Source organism: Calliopsis andreniformis, unplaced genomic scaffold, assembly GCF_051401765.1.
Source record: "Calliopsis andreniformis isolate RMS-2024a unplaced genomic scaffold, iyCalAndr_principal scaffold0048, whole genome shotgun sequence".
Lineage (NCBI taxonomy): Eukaryota > Metazoa > Arthropoda > Insecta > Hymenoptera > Andrenidae > Calliopsis > Calliopsis andreniformis.
Genome location: NW_027480457.1, coordinates 2,246,540 through 2,264,497, shown reverse-complemented (window position 1 = coordinate 2,264,497; position 17,958 = coordinate 2,246,540). Strand labels below are relative to the sequence as shown.

Here is a 17,958-nt window from a genome sequence, read left to right as displayed (position 1 = left end):
TCTAGAAAAGAATCATGTTCATGTTCAACTAAGTAAACGTATAATTAGTTCAAAATAATATCCCGTTAATAACCGTGATCACAATAATCATATCACAGCCAGATAAATCACAGGATCAACCGCTGAGAAAAAGTTACAGAATCCTCTGATCGGCATAGGATACCTATTTTAAGGACATTTCTGATTTGTATATGTATTTATTAACATAGAGCTGATGTTGACATTTTTTTCTTACTATAATGACCAGAATTCCTCCCAAACTTTGATTCCAACTCTAACTCCTAATTTCAACTACTCCCAATTGCATATTATCTGATAGTGGTCATTAAAAAATAGATAACAGGTAAATAAGATATCCAAATCAAGAATGCTGGTAATAGTGGATCATAAGACACTTGGGTATACTGAATTTAAGATTATGTTCAACAGAAAATACTGTTTTTTAGTATATTTTTTAAACAAATTGGTATTTTTAAAAACTATTTAAACAGATAGATTCATCGTTGTAGAATATGCAATCACTATTTACACCATTTCACTACATGTAATAGTTTTCGAGATATTAAGCCAAATATGTCTTTCAACCCCAACTTTGGGTGTGGTTTCCATCCTGGATACCAGCAGATAAAAAAAATACGTGTCTAATATTTTTGGCTAGTTTACAAATGTGCCAACTTTTAACAGAGTCGAAGACTTGCACTTCTGCATGTTCCCTTGTTAGAATATCTCAGAAACCGGGCTCGTTCATGCCTGCTCTGATGAAGGTATTCAAAGATACTAGGTAGATGTTGAGCTTTCATAATTCCTCTGTAATGACTTGGTGCGAAATTGTAGGATACATGTTAGATATAATTATTCTCTTCGCTTTTGATATCAATGGCCTGACTTCGAAAACGTGTGATCCTATGTTTATCTTAAAGCGACTTCTGATACGCCTGTCGGCTATCTGTTTACAGCTTAAGCATTAACTGTTACGTCCTTGTGAGATTCGAGGGACGAATATGATATTACTTAGATTGTCTCGAACAGATAGCTTGTTTCTTTTTGTTAGAAATTGAACTATCAAATGAGACTTAGGCAAAATAAGTATAGAAGGAGAGATTCTCGGTACAACAGAATGCTTGAGTGTTGTTTTTGAAAAGCGTAGAAAGCTAGAGCTCCTGTAGTCTACCACTACAAGAGTTTACCACTTTCTTAAACTTGTAAACACGTCTGTCTTTGACGACAATTCAGTCGAAACTCTCTATTTTCAAAGCTTACAATGCATAGAATATAGCAATATTGCATATGATTTCAGATAATACAGTAGTAAGTGCTCCGTCATCTCCGAGCAACCTAAGTTCTGTTACACTAGTCGGGTCAACAGGATCTGGTTCAGGTTCTGGATCAGATCGAAGTCCTCAAGATGGAGGTACCTACTCCCGTGGTGTATCTGAAGAAACTGACACGCCAGTGGCAACAGAAGTAACAAAAAATGGTGAGCCCATAATAATCTATTTATTATTATTTTATCAGCTTAAACTTTGTCTTGAAAACCAAAAATTTATAACTTTTTTTGTGCTTATCGATAGTATTTGTTGAATGAAATTAAAAAATATCACTTTCAACTTTAGAAATTGATAATACTAAAAGTTATGTCTTTAAATATGCGTATTCTGGGGCTTATTTTAACGGCATATTGTCAATGTTCGATGACCGTGCAACTCAGTCAGTAAAGAAACTCATGTTCTCATCGCTCATAATTTATTATTTTAACGAGATACAGTAGGGTATAAATTATATTTATAATTTCCTTTAGTGTCTTAATTATTTTAATTGCGTCAAACAATGATGGCGTTAATTCAATGTTGTTTACTTTGTAGAAACGTCGTCATAAAAATTCGCAAAACCGATGGGCAGAATTTTCGATGTGAAAGTGTACTCTTGCACGCATCGAAACCTTTGCCGGATGCTAACTTGATATGACTTTCTGATTATGCATAACATCATTAGCTATAATCCGAATTCAGATTTACATAACTATAATCGAGCCAAAAATTTTTTATTTTTCGATAATTTCACCTCAAACTAAAACTCAATTTTACATATAAATTCAAAAGTATGATTTACTGTCTTACGTATATACTCTTCCGTACTTAACCCAATGTTTTTTTTACTACTGGTAGTTTCAAGCTGTGTACGGATGTTATTTTGCAAATCCAAATATATGAATGCATAAGGTGTGTTGCTATTACAAACTTATTGCTCGAATCTATCACTTAGTCAAATCATATTTAGCATGTATTACTTATGTTCTATTCTTAATTCGCATTCTTCCAAGAGTGACTGAATAAGTCGACTATTGTCTGAAGTGAACTTAAAGAGTAACACACTAGATGACAGTAAGAGGAATAAGTCCCGCAGACGTAGTGTAAAGATAAATTTCGACCTTTGTGTGTCAAATAACGGACATTGCCATAGAACATGGTCAATACCTAATGTTATCCAACTGCAATTGCATTTGGGATCATCTAGAAAATTGTTTAAAAGTCGAGCTATATCGAGCTTTTGTTTGTCCACGAAAGCCATTTTCGACCTCAGAACCTAAGAGAGAGAAGGAAAGAGGGCGCAGTGAGAGGTGGGATATAGAGGGAGAGGAGGAGGGAGTGGGAAAGGGGATGGAGAAAGAGAGGAAGAGAGGGAGAGGCAGAGAAATATAACAGAATAGATAGAGATGTATGACAAGCCAGTGACCGTGGTTTAGCGGCTAATTAGTGTTCCGCGCTGACGCGGAGACACATCTATTAGTCTTTCGGCAGTCAGCGAACATCCGCTCGTGAATAAACTTCAAGGAGCGTTCTTTAGTCACGAAACCGCTTGAAGACTACGAGTCGATCAGTAACTTACAGATATCTTTATTTCTCACGACCTGATCCTTTTGTTCTGTTTAAATAGCACGTACAGCACATGCTACAGACGAAGCAGCTTGCCCTAAGAGTGACAGTTCGGCGAACCATTGCACTTTAGGAATTGGTAATATTACTTTCATTCTCTGTGTTTGTTATTCGGCTTTGGAGCACCAGAGATGACTTCTTGGATGACCACTGGTTAGGTCAACATGAATTAATCTTATAATTCTCCGTTGTACGGGCTCTACCACCTCGTCTAGAAGCAACCCGTGTGTGACGAATACATCCACACGTGCGAAGTGGACGCAGTGTCGTAGAGTGTAGAGCATCTGTGAGATAGGCCGCCACTATCAGCTAGCGGCATTAACTCCACTAGTAACCGTGGTTCTCACCGCTCACGAACCCTAGCTCACGCTGCACTCTGTTCAAGACAAACCACCACAAACTGCTTCACGTCCAGAGAAGAGTATTCCTTGTCTTTGTACGCTCGCTAGCCGACGGCTTCTTCGCTGAGAAGAATCTTCGGCAATACAGTCGACTGTTCTACCTTGCGCTAAGTAGCGAGGTATTGCTTTCCAGTCCCAATAGGCACGATTGTTCGTAGCGTGGAGCTAGATGACACGAAAACAGCACAAGTTATTTGTATGCTCATCAGTACGGATCTACTGATTTTCTGTTGTAGACGTTAACGACACTGATACAAGGACCTATTAGCGTCAGTACCCTTTTTTTACCGATGTCAGGGATGGGAGGCCTTAGGACGTCCCAGAGTAAATGATTTTATGACTGGGGCTTCGACTATCAGAGGTCATAAATAGGCTTGCTGGCAATTAATGGCTGACGATCACATTGAGTCTCCCAGCTGTTGAGTGTCGGTGGATTGATTGTTTACGTTTAGACAGAAGGACAGAGTCTAGAGTATATTAAAGACATCGTTCTGAAGGATCTGACCACGGAGTGTGGAAGACTTTTGCCTTTTGGTAAGAGAACAGTGATAAACCCCACGGCACTTACCCCAGAACCACTGAAAGATCCTGACGTTTCTAACAGACCCATACTACTCAGACGACGTCAACAGTCAGGGTCTCCCTCTTTGAGCCCCTTGGGACTTTTATTTAAATCAACGTCTGTTCTTTTAAAAACAGATCAAGATAATTATTATTGTACGTTTGTTTTGGTTTAACCCAACTTCCCACCTAATCCGCATTGACTTTAGAAACCCTTTAGAAATTATAACAAACATTTATCTTTGCTATGGTAGAATTAATTTCAACAGGCGACTCAAGGTCACTCAGCCCCTCACGCGCCTTTCTGGTGGGTTCCCCCACAGCGGCAATTCCCCGTGCGCGCGGACGCACTTGCCGCGCATGGGGAATATCCGTGAGCTCACTCCTCTGTCCCATCAGAAAGGCGCGTTAGGGGCTGAGCGATCCTGAGCCGCCTGTTGAAATTAATTCTATCATAGTAAGAAAGCAAGACTGTAGTGTACAGATCTAATTCTGTTGATTCTGGTTACCGTTTCTCACGGCAAATTTGTATTATTAAACCATGGCTTTTTCCTCCCGACATGAAAATGCTTAAAATAATTTACGCTTTTGTAACGTCCCGAAAGCGATGCTACGTTGTCCATGGAAGAGCGGCTTTCCAATGAACGAAAAGGTGGGGGTTCGTTTGGCGTGCGGTTAAGGAGTTGAAATCCAAGGCTTATATCTCTCTTAACAATAATTTATTCAATAATACTTATTCTAATCCTAACGTTAATACAACATTGATAACTATTCTAATCTGGTGAAATAAAATCATAAGATAATATGAGGTTATATTGAACGTGATTATAATTATCTATCAATTATCTCGATAACGCAAGAGTTGTGCAAATACGATATATATGTCGTTGAACGAGAGTTAGGGTATGTGATTATTTATACTATTCGCGGTAGAGGATCCTCTATACAAGGTGAAGTGTATTGTGTGTGTGTACCTGCAATAGATCTTGTCTCGTATGCCCTGGTCGCTGCCAAAGCTATAGGTGGCTATAACCTCAGAGCGGTCTCAAGGTTCCATGAAACATATAATCTTTGCCTTAATTGCCTAAGCATCCGTAAGCCCTTCGTTATCTTTTCTACATCAGGCGCTATCCTGGAGAAAAGACTCTTCAGGAGCTGTCTTAGAAATATGTCCAACTAGGAATGGCTTCTAGCGCTTGTTGGCAGGCGATTCGTCTGCACGAACTCTATATCAAAGGAGCATCAACTATTATTTGCTAGAACAGTCGCTACCTCTAAAGGAGCGGTCTCAATCTTTTACTATATCAGCTTCCTCCAAGATGTCGCTCGTACTGCACTTAACAGGAATCGTCGTAGTGCACCTGTCACAATGTTACTTCAGACTGAACCTGTAAAGGAGTATCAAATACCCTTGATCTCTGGAAAACGGTCGCTACCTCTAAAGGAGCGGTCGCGATCTCACTGGACAAGTATATCGGCTATCTTCAAGATCTTCGTCTATTCAGAACCCGATGAGAAGTGTGTCTCTTGATGCTTTCGCAGCTCCTTATATACCCGCTAGTCGGAGTTCGCGCATGCGTAATATCTTATTTTCTAATGGCGGTCCTATTCTAATCGTAAATGAAAACGTACGATATACGTTGTGTTTATGTTAAAATATAATTGGAACCTATAATATATGATATAAAAATAAGGTACAAAAATATTAATTAGTATTAAGATAATAGAATACACGGTAATATAATAATGAAGTATTAGAATGATACAAATATATAGAGAGATGGTAATAGATAGAGAGAGATAGTAATAGATAGAGTGAGATAAAACTGGATAGAGTGAGAGGGAAGGCCGTGGGTCGTTACACTTTTATACAAGTTTTCAGTGATCAAAAGTTTATTGGTATTAGTGAACGCCAACAATTTTTAAACCTTGGCTAGATCCATAAAAGGAATCCTAAAGGAAGACATTGGAACTGTATTAGTAGCATCCTTGGCCAAACCATCAGCAATCTCATTCTCATGAATCCCAATGTGAGCAGGAATCCAGTAAAGCTGTTTAGAGCTAAATAAGAAATAAATGAATTTATTTATTTAATAATAAACAAATTTATTGTTTATTTCGAGAATACAAGGCTTGAACCTTATGTAAAGATTGGAATGATTAAGCGAAGTTAAACAACTCAGAAAATCCGAGAAAATTATAAATTTTTGTTTAAGATTATTTAAGGCGATGTCTGCCGCGTCATTGAGAGCGATACATTCAGCTGTATATAATGATGCGTTTTTATTTATACTTCCATATAGTGAAGTATATAAATCATTACAGATGCAGGCACTACTGGCAGAAACCGAATCCTTGATCTTGCTTCTATTTGTATACGTGGTAAGAGCCCTTGTTTTCTGTACAAGTTGATTCAACAAAAAGTGAGGATTATTAGCTTTACTTACTCTTACAACAAAATCAATATCTATGAGAACATTATACATTAGGGCAGAATGAGGATAAGTGTGAATATTATAGCGTACAGAAGAAAAGATATTATCACCATTGTTATTGAGATTCTGAATACTGGAGCAGCAAGCGATTATTGAATTTGCGTTTTCGGCGTTGATTAGTCAAAATTTTGTTTAACTAAGTAATGGTTTTATGGATTAAAAGCTCACTATTCGAATGAATTTTGTTCAGATAATTGTTGCACAGAAATCCTGAACGCTCGTTTATGAGCTGTACTTTTGTCTCAGATAATAGAATATTAGTAGAAGTCTATACCCCAGGGCCAGTCTTATACCAGCGTATTGAATTTTCTCAAGTTTTTCAATCTGACCAGTTTGAGTTAAGAAGTAAACAAAACAATCAGAGTCTAAAATTGAGCGGACAAACCATTTAAACTAAATCATTACAGTATTTGGGTGGGCTTCCCACCAAATATCTGTGAGATATTTTACAATACTTAAAACTCTATAGCACTTATTTTTGATATAATCAATTTGTTGTTTGAATGGAAGTTTATAATACAAAAAAAAAAACACTTAAGAATCGAATCGATTCATTTTATCGTATTAGTGCTTTATTAATGATTATGATTATTTTCGTAGGTAGAACACTACGCTTGTTGAAATGTATGAAAACTTTTACGCGGAGACAGTTTCAATCCTAGATGTCCAAGATCAGTATGAATTGAGGAACCTGTCTTTTCTAATAGATTTTTGCATAGACAAAAGAGGATCTTCTACAGTGTATCTCGTCTATTTGTTGCAATCCACAGGCCATGAGATAGAAAGGCTTAATATGTCCACCTTCGTATAAATTGTCTATTGCACTTCACACATCCACACATCATGAATTTTAATATCCGCGAATATTGAAAGACTATACGAAGGTATCGTTGAATAACATTAAATCTGTCTATTGTTTACAACCCAGAGGGCAAAACACGCACTACGCAATTTCGGAGTAGAAAGAGTTCATGTGCACATTTTCCAATTAATCTTCTGGTCCAAGTCCGCACATGAAAAACTGTACACAGTACTAGATGTCTTGGCATAGAATTTTTAGGAAAACCGCACACACAACGTGAATGTCACAAGAAAAGGACTACACTTGTAGAAAAACTTGGCACGTATAACGAATATTCACACAAACTTTCGATTCGAAGGTCCGTCGAAAAACTGACTGCGGCTTCTTGAAAAACTTGTTGAGAACCCCTCACACACCTGGTGTTGTTAGATATCTGAGTCTTCCCCAGAAAGCACTTATTTCGAGTTTTACACCTTATCGACTTTCAGGTCATTAGCGATGACTTGATTCTGTTTTCTTCGTGTCTATCCGATTATATGTTATGGTAGATGTTAGAGTTTCAGGCAAATAGGATTTATGGTAAGGTACATCACAGCAGCCGCGCAGTACATAACAAATTTAGGCTTTCTTTTTGCGCTAGATGTGCAATTAGACATAGGAAAGGTTTCGAGCAAGACCCTGTCACGAACATAGTTGCACTGAAGGACGACTCGGCCTCGGAACGTAACGGTATCCGCGGCAGCGAGTCGTCACTTAGTAAAAACCTGGAAAATACTTAGCGTTGTTAAAGCATCATTCACCTCTGACGTTACCCTGTCGCAAGACTCTGTTCCCCTTCCAAAGGCACCACGACAAGGGTGTAATGGAAGGGAGGACATGATGTTTTAAAAACCCAAGAATTTCGTAGAAATGGGCAGAGAGAAGAAACTAATAGTATAACATAGAAGTTCACAGATAGATATAGATTAGTCGATCAGTAGAGACAAATACAAGTGTAAACCATAGTTGTATCACACAAACACTTACACATATACACATTATATTCAACCACGATCTAGAATAAACAGTTTTCTTTTGGTACGCTAACCACGTGTCGACCATCATTCATATCATCATGGTCCCAAGCCGCTTCATCCTGGGTGGTCCTCCGAGTTAATTCATAGACGGCACAGCGTGCATATATTCAGGGTTAACCACACCCTAACAGTAGATGTTCATTTTCTGTAAATAGTTTAATTGATTTTCTACGTGTTTCTGTGACGTCAAGGCCGCAGTCGATGTTACTTTGTATTTTTATCTTTGGGTGTTCTATCTTCTGCATTCGAATAATAGGTGATCGGCTGATATAATTTGCTTACAGATGTTACACACTGGTGCTTCTATTTTTTTATTAGGTATTCATGTGTACGTTTGTAGTGTCCTGTTCTAAGCCTGCACAAAGCTTAGAATGATTATTTATGATCCTTTTGATATTGTTGCCAGGCATTGTTTGGTAATAGTCTTGGATTACGTCAAGTGTTTTCGTTTTTTTATAGGTGCGTTTCGTTTTTTAGAGATGTATATTATTCCATGTTTTTTATTCGATATGATGTAATGCAACAATGAGGTCTTGGTGTGGAATTCGTCTTCGAATGTCATGTGATGACAGTGATGTTGCTCCTTGGACGGCTGTGTCGGATTCCTCGTTTTCTTTAATTCCCTGCTGAGATGGAACCTAGATAAAGATTGCATGTTTACTATTATTGATGAGGTCCGTATAAATGTATTGGATGTTGAAGATGTTTTACATTGCCTTGGTTACGTTCATAGAATCTGTAAGAATGATGGAAAATTGGACGTTGTTATCTCGTGTATGATTAAAGGCTTCGAGAACCGCATAAGCTTCTACTGTAAAAATAGGTGTGGCTTTTGGTAAGTGAAGTTTTTGATCGTGCTGTCGCAGATGATGGCAATTTCAACTCCCTAGTTAGTTTTCGATGCATCGGTGTATATTTTTTGACGATTTGGATAATTATTGCATAGTTGATGAAAATTAAAACTGTGTTCTATGCTACTTATTTAATTCTTGGGGAGCTTTGCGAGGTCGATATTGGTTTCAGGGATTTTTAAGGTCCAAGGAGCTACGTTTACAGGCTCGGGATAATGTAACAGGAAAGAAACTCGGGATTTGTGCGACTGGGTAGGCGATTTTTGCTTTTAGTGGGGTTATGTTTGAATATAATTTGGTGTTGTTCCTTCTAAAAACGTTTTCAATAGCTAAATTCTTAATACTGTTTTGTGTTTAGAGGTTAGGTTTGCAACTATTTTTTTACTATCTAAGTATATACAGATTCTTCCGTTAGGAATCCTTGATAACTATTTTATAGCTTTTCTATTCTTCAATGGTAATATCATCTAATAATTGCAGAATAGTAGTTTGATCTTGGATTGGGGTATACTCTTGTATCGTTACATTCGCATATGAAGTTTTAGTTCCAATCATATTGAATTTTTGGGGACTTTGACTATTTTCTATTTGGATACGTTGATTTTTGTCAGTTTGTGAGGGATACATAAATTGAAGTTTGTCACTGTATTGGTTCACTTTCTGTGACATGATACGTACACTGTACCTATAAAGCGGTATATAGTGTAACGTATCGCCAATTTCGAATCATCCCTTGACACCCCTATCAGCAATGACACCTGGTAGTTGACACCCCTTAGTGGCCAGTGTCTCTTGATGGTAGAGCTAAGTCCTTTCCCAAAAAGCTCTGAAACTTACCTTACACACCATAAACCATTTTCCAACACCCCGAATTCCTCGCATTCCAGACATACCAAATTCCTTACATTCCTCGCATTCCAGACATACCAAATTCCTTACATTCCTCGCATTCCAGACATACCAAATTCCTTACATTCCTCGCATACCAGACATACCAAATTCCTTACATTCCTCGCATTCCAGACATACCAAATTCCTTGCATTCCTCGCATACCACGCATACCAGAATCACCATATAAATAAGACCGCGGCACACGAGAGCTCATTCATTCGATCGCCGGCCGTCGCGGGCCACACATCGGGCTGTCTCTCTCCGACTCGTACCAGAGCCATCGCGGGTTATACATCGGGCTATCTCTCTTCGATTTGCGGTTTCCTATTCCCCTTATCTTGCCTTCGGGCAATCCCTCTCGCTCATTCGTTCGGTGGCCGACGCGGGCTACACATCGGGTTATCTCTTCCTAAATCAGTCGATAGCCATCGCGGCTATCTCTCTTCGGTTTCCCTTATCTTGCCTTAGGGCTATCTCCGTCTCTCCAATTCGTTCTATAGCCATCGCGGGCTATATATACCTCCGTCTCTCTAATTCGTTCGATAGCCATCGCGGGCTATCTCCCTTCGGACTTTCGGTGTTGTCTTTCCAAAACATAAATATTAATATTCTAATAACTCCTTTCTTTCTATGCCTTGATCAAGGGCTGTCCACCAGTGCGCGCATACTTCTCCGATCACTTTCCTGGCACATCGTTTCTCTCCCCCTCAGGAACGCGAAGCTCGCCTTCTGCACCTGAGGTCTCCTTTCTCTCCTTCCCAGGAACGCGAAGCTCGCCTTCTGCACTTGGTATCTCCTTTCTCTCCCCCTCAGGAACGCGAAGCTCGCCTTCTGCACCTGAGATCCTCTCTGCCCTCTCCTGAACGCGAAGCTCGCCTTCTGCACCCGGGAGTCCCTTCCTATCCTTGTTAGGAACGTAAAATTCAACTTGGGCACCTGAAATCTCATTTTCTTCGCGCACAGCCACGTACTCTACTTAAGATTTCCCTACTTTCATTTCGCGATATCCTTAACGAAAGGTCCGTCCTTGAACCTCGATCCTCCACTAATCCATCTCAACTCAGGACGTGACATAAAATTGGTGACAGCGGTGGGATGCGTTTTGCCGACGGATTCATTTTTGCTTAAGATACTTCTTCGATGAATACTGATTTCAATAGAATTCTAATTACCGGTACCCACAATCGCTCTTACTAACGACTAAGAATTTTGTAGCTGGTAGTCTCATCCTCTTCAACATAATGTCCAACCCCGGCGATCTCGACGTTCCCGATACTTTTGAAGATGCTAACGAGGAATCGAAACGGCATATCGAGACCTCCATGGCTGAATTATTAGACAGAATGCAACTTCTGCGTCATAAGCAGACAGAAATTGAGAATAGATATGAAAGTATGTTACACGGTTCCTTGAAGAAGGACGAACCCACCCGAGATAAAATTAGAATTAGTTGTATGTTAGCGTAGTAATTAGGACTTAACGAACGAGAATTAAACTAATCTTATTCTAGTGGAAATTCTACGCTTATTTAACCTATGTCAACAAAATGAAATTAGTGAAAATAAAATAAGAATCATTGTCTGGTCTAAGTAGACCCTAAAAGGAAAAGAAAATAAAATAAATTGCATTATAGCTAGGACCAGGCCTATGGAGTTGTTCCTAGTGGAGACGACGATTAAATTATCTAGTATCAAGGCGGGAAGTGTGGTTAAAATCGAATTTGAGTAAACGTAAATGAGTGTGTGTGCGTGATTACAATCCTAATATTGGCTAATAACCAAAATTACTGCCACGCTTAGCAATGCTGTCTCGTCATGGTGGCTCTGGTGCGATCGGGTTGATAGGGGATCGTGCTAGGCCTCCACGGGCGAGGCGGGCTTTATTGGAGTGAATGATTCTAGTACCGTTTTTCCAAGAGATTTTTAGGTTGTTCGAAGGTAGGACTTCCAGTATCATGTGTGGTCCCGTGTAATATATCGCCAAACTTGCCTTTCCGCGGTTCTACACATACGAAAATTGAGTCTCCGGGCGTAAAGTTTACCTCGTGGATATGTTTGTCGTGGATATATTTACCTCGTGGTTTACCTCTTGTATTTATTCTTTGCTTTATTGAGATTCTGGGCTGCCGCTGCTTGCAGCTCATTGATGACCTTGTTAAGTGTTGAGAGGTAGTCGCCGTATGTCTCGTTTCCGTTATCTTCAATTATCGGTTCTCGGCTAGGCATGCGGGCGCGTTTACCGAAAACTACTTCATGGAGGGTGAAGCCTGTGCCCTCGTGGACGCTAGTGTTATGCGAAAAGGCAGCCAGATCGGTCCGTTCATCCCAGTCACTGTGTTTGCTAATAAACATTTTTAGATATTCAGATAATACGTGGTGCGATCTCTCTAGAGAGCCATTCGTTTGGGGGTGGAACGCCGTGGTACGATATTGTTGGATTTTGAATTTGCGTGCGATCGCTTTCATGAAAGTACTAGTGAAGTTAGATCCTTGATCAGTGAGGACTGCTCTCGGGGCTCCGTAACGGCAGATGAATTGTTTAACGAATGCATCGGCGACATCTGAGGACGTGGTTTGACTTAGAGGAGTGCACACGAGGTACTTAGATAACAGGTCTTGTATGGTCAGTATGTAGGAATTGCCCTTCTTTGTGGTTGGCAGGGGTCCGACTATATCCATCCCAACCTTATCGAATGCGTGGCCTGGCGTATCCGTCAGGATCATCGGCTGTCTAGTTTTGACGCGTACTAATTTCTTTCGCTGGCATTTGATACAATTCTGGATATATTTCTCTATGTCTCTTTTCATGCCTTGCCGGAAATAGCGGTGCTTGATCCGGTTGTATGTTTTTGTTATCCCCTTATGTCCGGCGAGCGCTGAGGCATGATTCTCGTGTATTATCTCTTTGATTTCATTCTCTGGAGGAACTTTGACTAATTGAAGGCAAATAGTGATTGCGACGTTTTTTTCGCTCAGCGTGTCTTGTCTATCTTGGATTATTTCCCTCCATTCTAACTGTCCGATGCGGTCGGTTTTGGCTATACTAATGGACGGGAGTTGGAGCTCACGGACGACGTCTTTTAATGAAGAGAGGGCTTCGCGCCATATGTCCGCGTCTTGGTAGGTATTAGGCTTCTCCCTTATTACTAGGCCCACTAAGACTCGTCGATTCTGGGTTCGCACTTGCGCTCTACCGAGAGGGAGCCCAGTTGCAGGTGTGAGAATGCCTGAGTCCTGTAATACTTTTGCTCCGTCATCGCAGGGTGTTCCGTCAGAGCATAGGAAGAACACGAGTGTGTCTTTACGGATTGATAACGGGTCGCGGCTCGTGGTGGGCACCCACCCTGGGTTTCTTTCGGGGTTGAGTTGGTAGGGTCTATTCGGTGGCTCAAACAGTTCCTCTAACGAGGTTTCAGAATCTGAGTCGTTATCATTAAGAGGGTGAGCGTCGGTGGAAGTGTCGATAGAAGCCTGGTCGTAGTCTAGTAGAGACGGCCGCGCTAAGGCTTACATAGGCGGGAAAGCAGTGGAGTACTCCCTCTCATCTCTGGAGGGGGTGGGAACTTTATTTTCCGTCACGGGTGGTAACTGAGGTACATCATGTTGTACCTGTCCCGTGGTGTGTGAGTCAAGAGGTTCTCTTCGATGCTTACAAGTCTTCCTCTTCCTCGTGAGCCAATTAGCATTGAACAGTGACTCGCATGAGTCGCTGCTGCTCGCATGGTTAGATAGGAATGGTAGGGTTGTTCTGCGCCTTTTAACATTATTAGTGGCGAGTTTTGGCCATTCGTCTGGTTCGCTGTCAGACTCTTCGCGTGGTCTTATCGGGTGGGTAGGTACCGCAGGTGGGTTACGGGACAAGGGGTGAATTTCTTTCCGTACAGGTACGGACGGAAGTATCCCACACAGTACACTATTGCTAAGAGCTCCTTCTCTATTGTTGAGTAGTTAGATTCGGCCTTATTCAGGAGGCGAGAGGCATAGGCGACTGGGAGCTCTTTTCCTGCTACAGTTTGGCTCAGAACACCCCCTATGGCATAGTCGGAGGCGTCTGTGGTCACGTGAAATTCTTGCTCGAAGTCGGGGAACTGTAGGATAGGTTCCTTTTGTAATAATTCTTTTAGGAGGTCAAAAGCCGTTTGTTGCGATATTCCCCAACAGAATGGGGTGTCCTTTTTTAGTAGCGATGTAAGGGGACGAGCGGTTTTGGAGAAGTCGGGTATGAATCGCCTGTAATATCCCGCCAAACCGAGGAATTGTTTAATTCCTTTCGGTGTCCGAGGAGGTGGGTAATCTCGGATGGCTGTCACCTTGCTTGGGTCGGGTTTCACACCATTTTCCGTAATTATGTGTCCCAGGTATGCCACTTCCTTACGTAGAAATTGGCATTTCTCGGGTTGTAGCTTCAGATTCGCCGCACGTAGTCGTTCGGCGAGTTTTCAGAATTTGATAGAATGTTCCGTGAGGGAACTCGAATATAGTACAATGTCGTCTAAGTAGACGAACATTTCCGTGCTCTGGAGACCACTAAGGACGTGGGCCATGAGGCGTTGAAAGGTGGCCGGGACGTTCCGGAGTCCGAATGGCATCCTGGTGAATTCATAGTGGCCGTTGGGGGTGGAAAATGCAGTTTTTGGTGCGTCTTCCGGACTCATAGGTATTTGATGGAATCCGGAGGCGAGGTCGAACACTGAGAAGTATTTTGCTCCACCCAATTGATCCAGTATATCGGTGATGTTCGGTAGGGTGTAGGCGTCAGGAATAGTTCTTTCGTTGAGTGCTCTGTAATCTATCACCATTCGCCAACGACGGTTGCCATCCGGTCCAGGTTTCTTGGGTACGACCCAGATGGGTGAGCTATACGGGGATAGCGATGGTCGTATGATGTCGTTCTTTAACAATTCGCCGACTTGCTTGGTGATTTCGGCTTTATGAATGGGAGGAAACCGGTATTGTTTGGTGTTAACAGGCTCCGTTTTGAACGTTTCGATCTTATGGTGGAGGACATTAGTATGACTAAGCTTCTCGTGGTCTAGGTGAAACAGGTCGCGGTAAGTTGTTACGATGTCCTGGACGTGCCGTTTCTCGTCTTCGTTTAAGTGCTGAGTAGGGATCAAGTCCAAAATCTGCTGTGGTTTCGTGCTGAGAGGTTGCGATGGTTCAGAGAGGCCGGAGCCGATTGCAACCGATGAGGATCGAGGGGATACGATCGCGTTCGAGCGAGCCGTATAGACTGAGGTAGGGCACACTAATTTGTGGTTTTCGGGTACAAACGGGTTTAAGGTTGAGGGAGCTGTACCTCGTAAGGGGACGGGAGTATGCGAGACGCAGGTTCTGGAATGCGTTAGGGGATTCCCAGATTGCTGTGATCCGATTAACGTTGCTTCTGTGTCGAATTCTTCGAGTTCTACAATGGGCCTAGCAGTTAGGACATCGGTATCATTGGTGTTAGTAATATATATATATGGGCCTTTCCTTATTGGTTCGTGACCAAAGTATCTCCGGCATATATACCTGACCCTAATTCTAGTCTGGGTACGTAGCCTTCCTTCAGTTCCGGATTTGCAATGATCACGTGGAGCAATGAGCTGGTTCTGGCAGGTAATTTGATTGGCCCTTTGTCGGCGAAAGGTATGGTAACTCCGCGAAAGTGGAGTTGGCGCTGGGGGTAATCCACAGTTACGTTTTCTTTGGTAAGGAATTCGGAGCCCAGGATTCCCTGGTGCTTGATCGGGAAATCGTCCGTGACGACATGGAAGGTAATCTCGCTGTCGAATAAATTCGCATTGATGGTACCGATTGTCGAAACAAGGTTATTTGTGATTCCCTTTAGTAGAACCGTTCTCTTAGTGTCGATTTCTCGACAGGACCTTACTGCATGCTGTTTCAGCAGGTTCAGTTCCGAACCTGTGTCGATCATAACTTCTACCGCGGTTGTGACTTGAGGTGCACTAATCGTTACAGAAGGGACATTATCTGCAGTGCTCAATTACATGACTGCGATGCTTGGGACTTGTTCGTTGTTTCGTTCTGTGCTGAGATCGGATGCGCAGTTAGCATGCCCATTCCGCGTGGCGCATCCGTTGTCACGCGGTCGGGCTGGGCGTTTCCCGAATAGCGTTCGTTGTTGCGCATGCGTTTCCGGCATTCGGAGATCACATGACCGATATTCTTGCAATAACTGCATATTTTTATCCCAGTGGGCTTTGCAAATTGGGGAGTCGCTTTTACCCAATACTGCGGGGGTGGCTTAAGAGCCTGGTGATTGTCTTCGGTATGAAAGTTCCGACAGTATTGTGTGGGAGATGGAGGCCGTACTTGAAGATTGGTTCTGCAAGTTTTAGCTTCGTGACCCGCTTTGTCGCACAGTTGGCAGATCACTTTCGGGGTCTTTTGTTCGGTAAACCGTAGGCGATCCTTTTCCATCTGTTTGCTCACTAGAACGGCCTGATGGAATGCCTCGTCCACGGAGCGGGGATGGTTGAGTAGAAGCCTGTTCCTGAGAGTTGGTGGGAGGCCATCTAAGAATGAATCGAAGACTAGCCGCTCCACGTCGCTCCCATGACTTCGTGACTGCCCGTGTGGGTGCCATTCGTCGTCTAAGATGGCGGATCGGAGATCCTTGACCCGGGAAATACAATCTAGTATGTGTTCGTTGGGCCCTTTAGTAATATTCGTGAGTTCGCTTCGGTAGTGGTCCGATGTTTTGCAGGAGAAGACGTACTTCAGTCTTCTGACAAGGTCGCTGACGTTGTCGAAATCCATGTCCTTAATCGCCAAATATGCGTGATCTTGAAGTTTGTTCCTTAGCAGTCTCGCCAACTGAGGTTCTGTGTGGCGAGACACTAATGCCTTTGCCCTGTCACAAGCTCTCGCAAATTGCAATACTGGCATGTTGTGTCCGTTGAAATTTGGAACTGTTTCGATAGCGTCGCGTAACGTTATCTGGGACGAAGGGCTATAGTTGCCCTGCAAATCTCTGCCTATTGACGGTTTTTCGTCCGGACCCGTAGAGGCAGGTGTGGAAAAGTCGGCTGTCCGTAGAGACGCGGAGTCTAGTATCTCCAGCATTTCACGGATAGCTTGGATTTGTGCGGCGATGCCAGTAGATTTTTCGGTATCGTCATTTCGATTCTTCAAGGAACCGTGTAACATACTTTCATATCTATTCTCAATTTCTGTCTGCTTATGACGCAGAAGTTGCATTCTGTCTAATAATTCAGCCATGGAGGTCTCGATATGCCGTTTCGATTCCTCGTTAGCATCTTCAAAAGTATCGGGAACGTCGAGATCGCCGGGGTTGGACATTATGTTGAAGAGAATGAGACTACCAGCTACAAAATTCTTAGTCGTTAGTAAGAGCGATTGTGGGTACCGGTAATTAGAATTCTATTGAAATCAGTATTCATCGAAGAAGTATCTTAAGCAAAAATGAATCCGTCGGCAAAACGCATCCCACCGCTGTCACCAATTTTATGTCACGTCCTGAGTTGAGATGGATTAGTGGAGGATCGAGGTTCAAGGACGGACCTTTCGTTAAGGATATCGCGAAATGAAAGTAGGGAAATCTTAAGTAGAGTACGTGGCTGTGCGCGAAGAAAATGAGATTTCAGGTGCCCAAGTTGAATTTTACGTTCCTAACAAGGATAGGAAGGGACTCCCGGGTGCAGAAGGCGAGCTTCGCGTTCAGGAGAGGGCAGAGAGGATCTCAGGTGCAGAAGGCGAGCTTCGCGTTCCCGAGAAGGAGAGAAAGGAGACCTCAGGTGCAGAAGGCGAGCTTCGCGTTCCTGGGAAGGAGAGAAAGGAGACCTCAGGTGCAGAAGGCGAGCTTCGCGTTCCTGAGGGGGAGAGAAAGGAGATACCAAGTGCAGAAGGCGAGCTTCGCGTTCCTGGGAAGGAGAGAAAAGAGACCTCAGGTGCAGAAGGCGAGCTTCGCGTTCCTGAGGGG

General features: G+C 42.3%; 1 protein-coding gene across 5 annotated transcripts in view; it reads left to right on the top strand.

Annotated features, from left to right (window-relative positions):
- The window catches only part of LOC143187526 (ras-specific guanine nucleotide-releasing factor 1), a 245,855-nt gene that overhangs the window by 157,847 nt on the left and 70,050 nt on the right, over nucleotides 1-17,958 (top strand). For all 5 annotated transcript variants that reach the window (XM_076391739.1, XM_076391740.1, XM_076391741.1 and 2 more), the window contains one exon: nucleotides 1,298-1,477. In XM_076391739.1, the coding sequence (XP_076247854.1) occupies nucleotides 1,298-1,477 (180 nt within the window). The remainder of the gene's footprint in view (nucleotides 1-1,297; nucleotides 1,478-17,958) is intronic.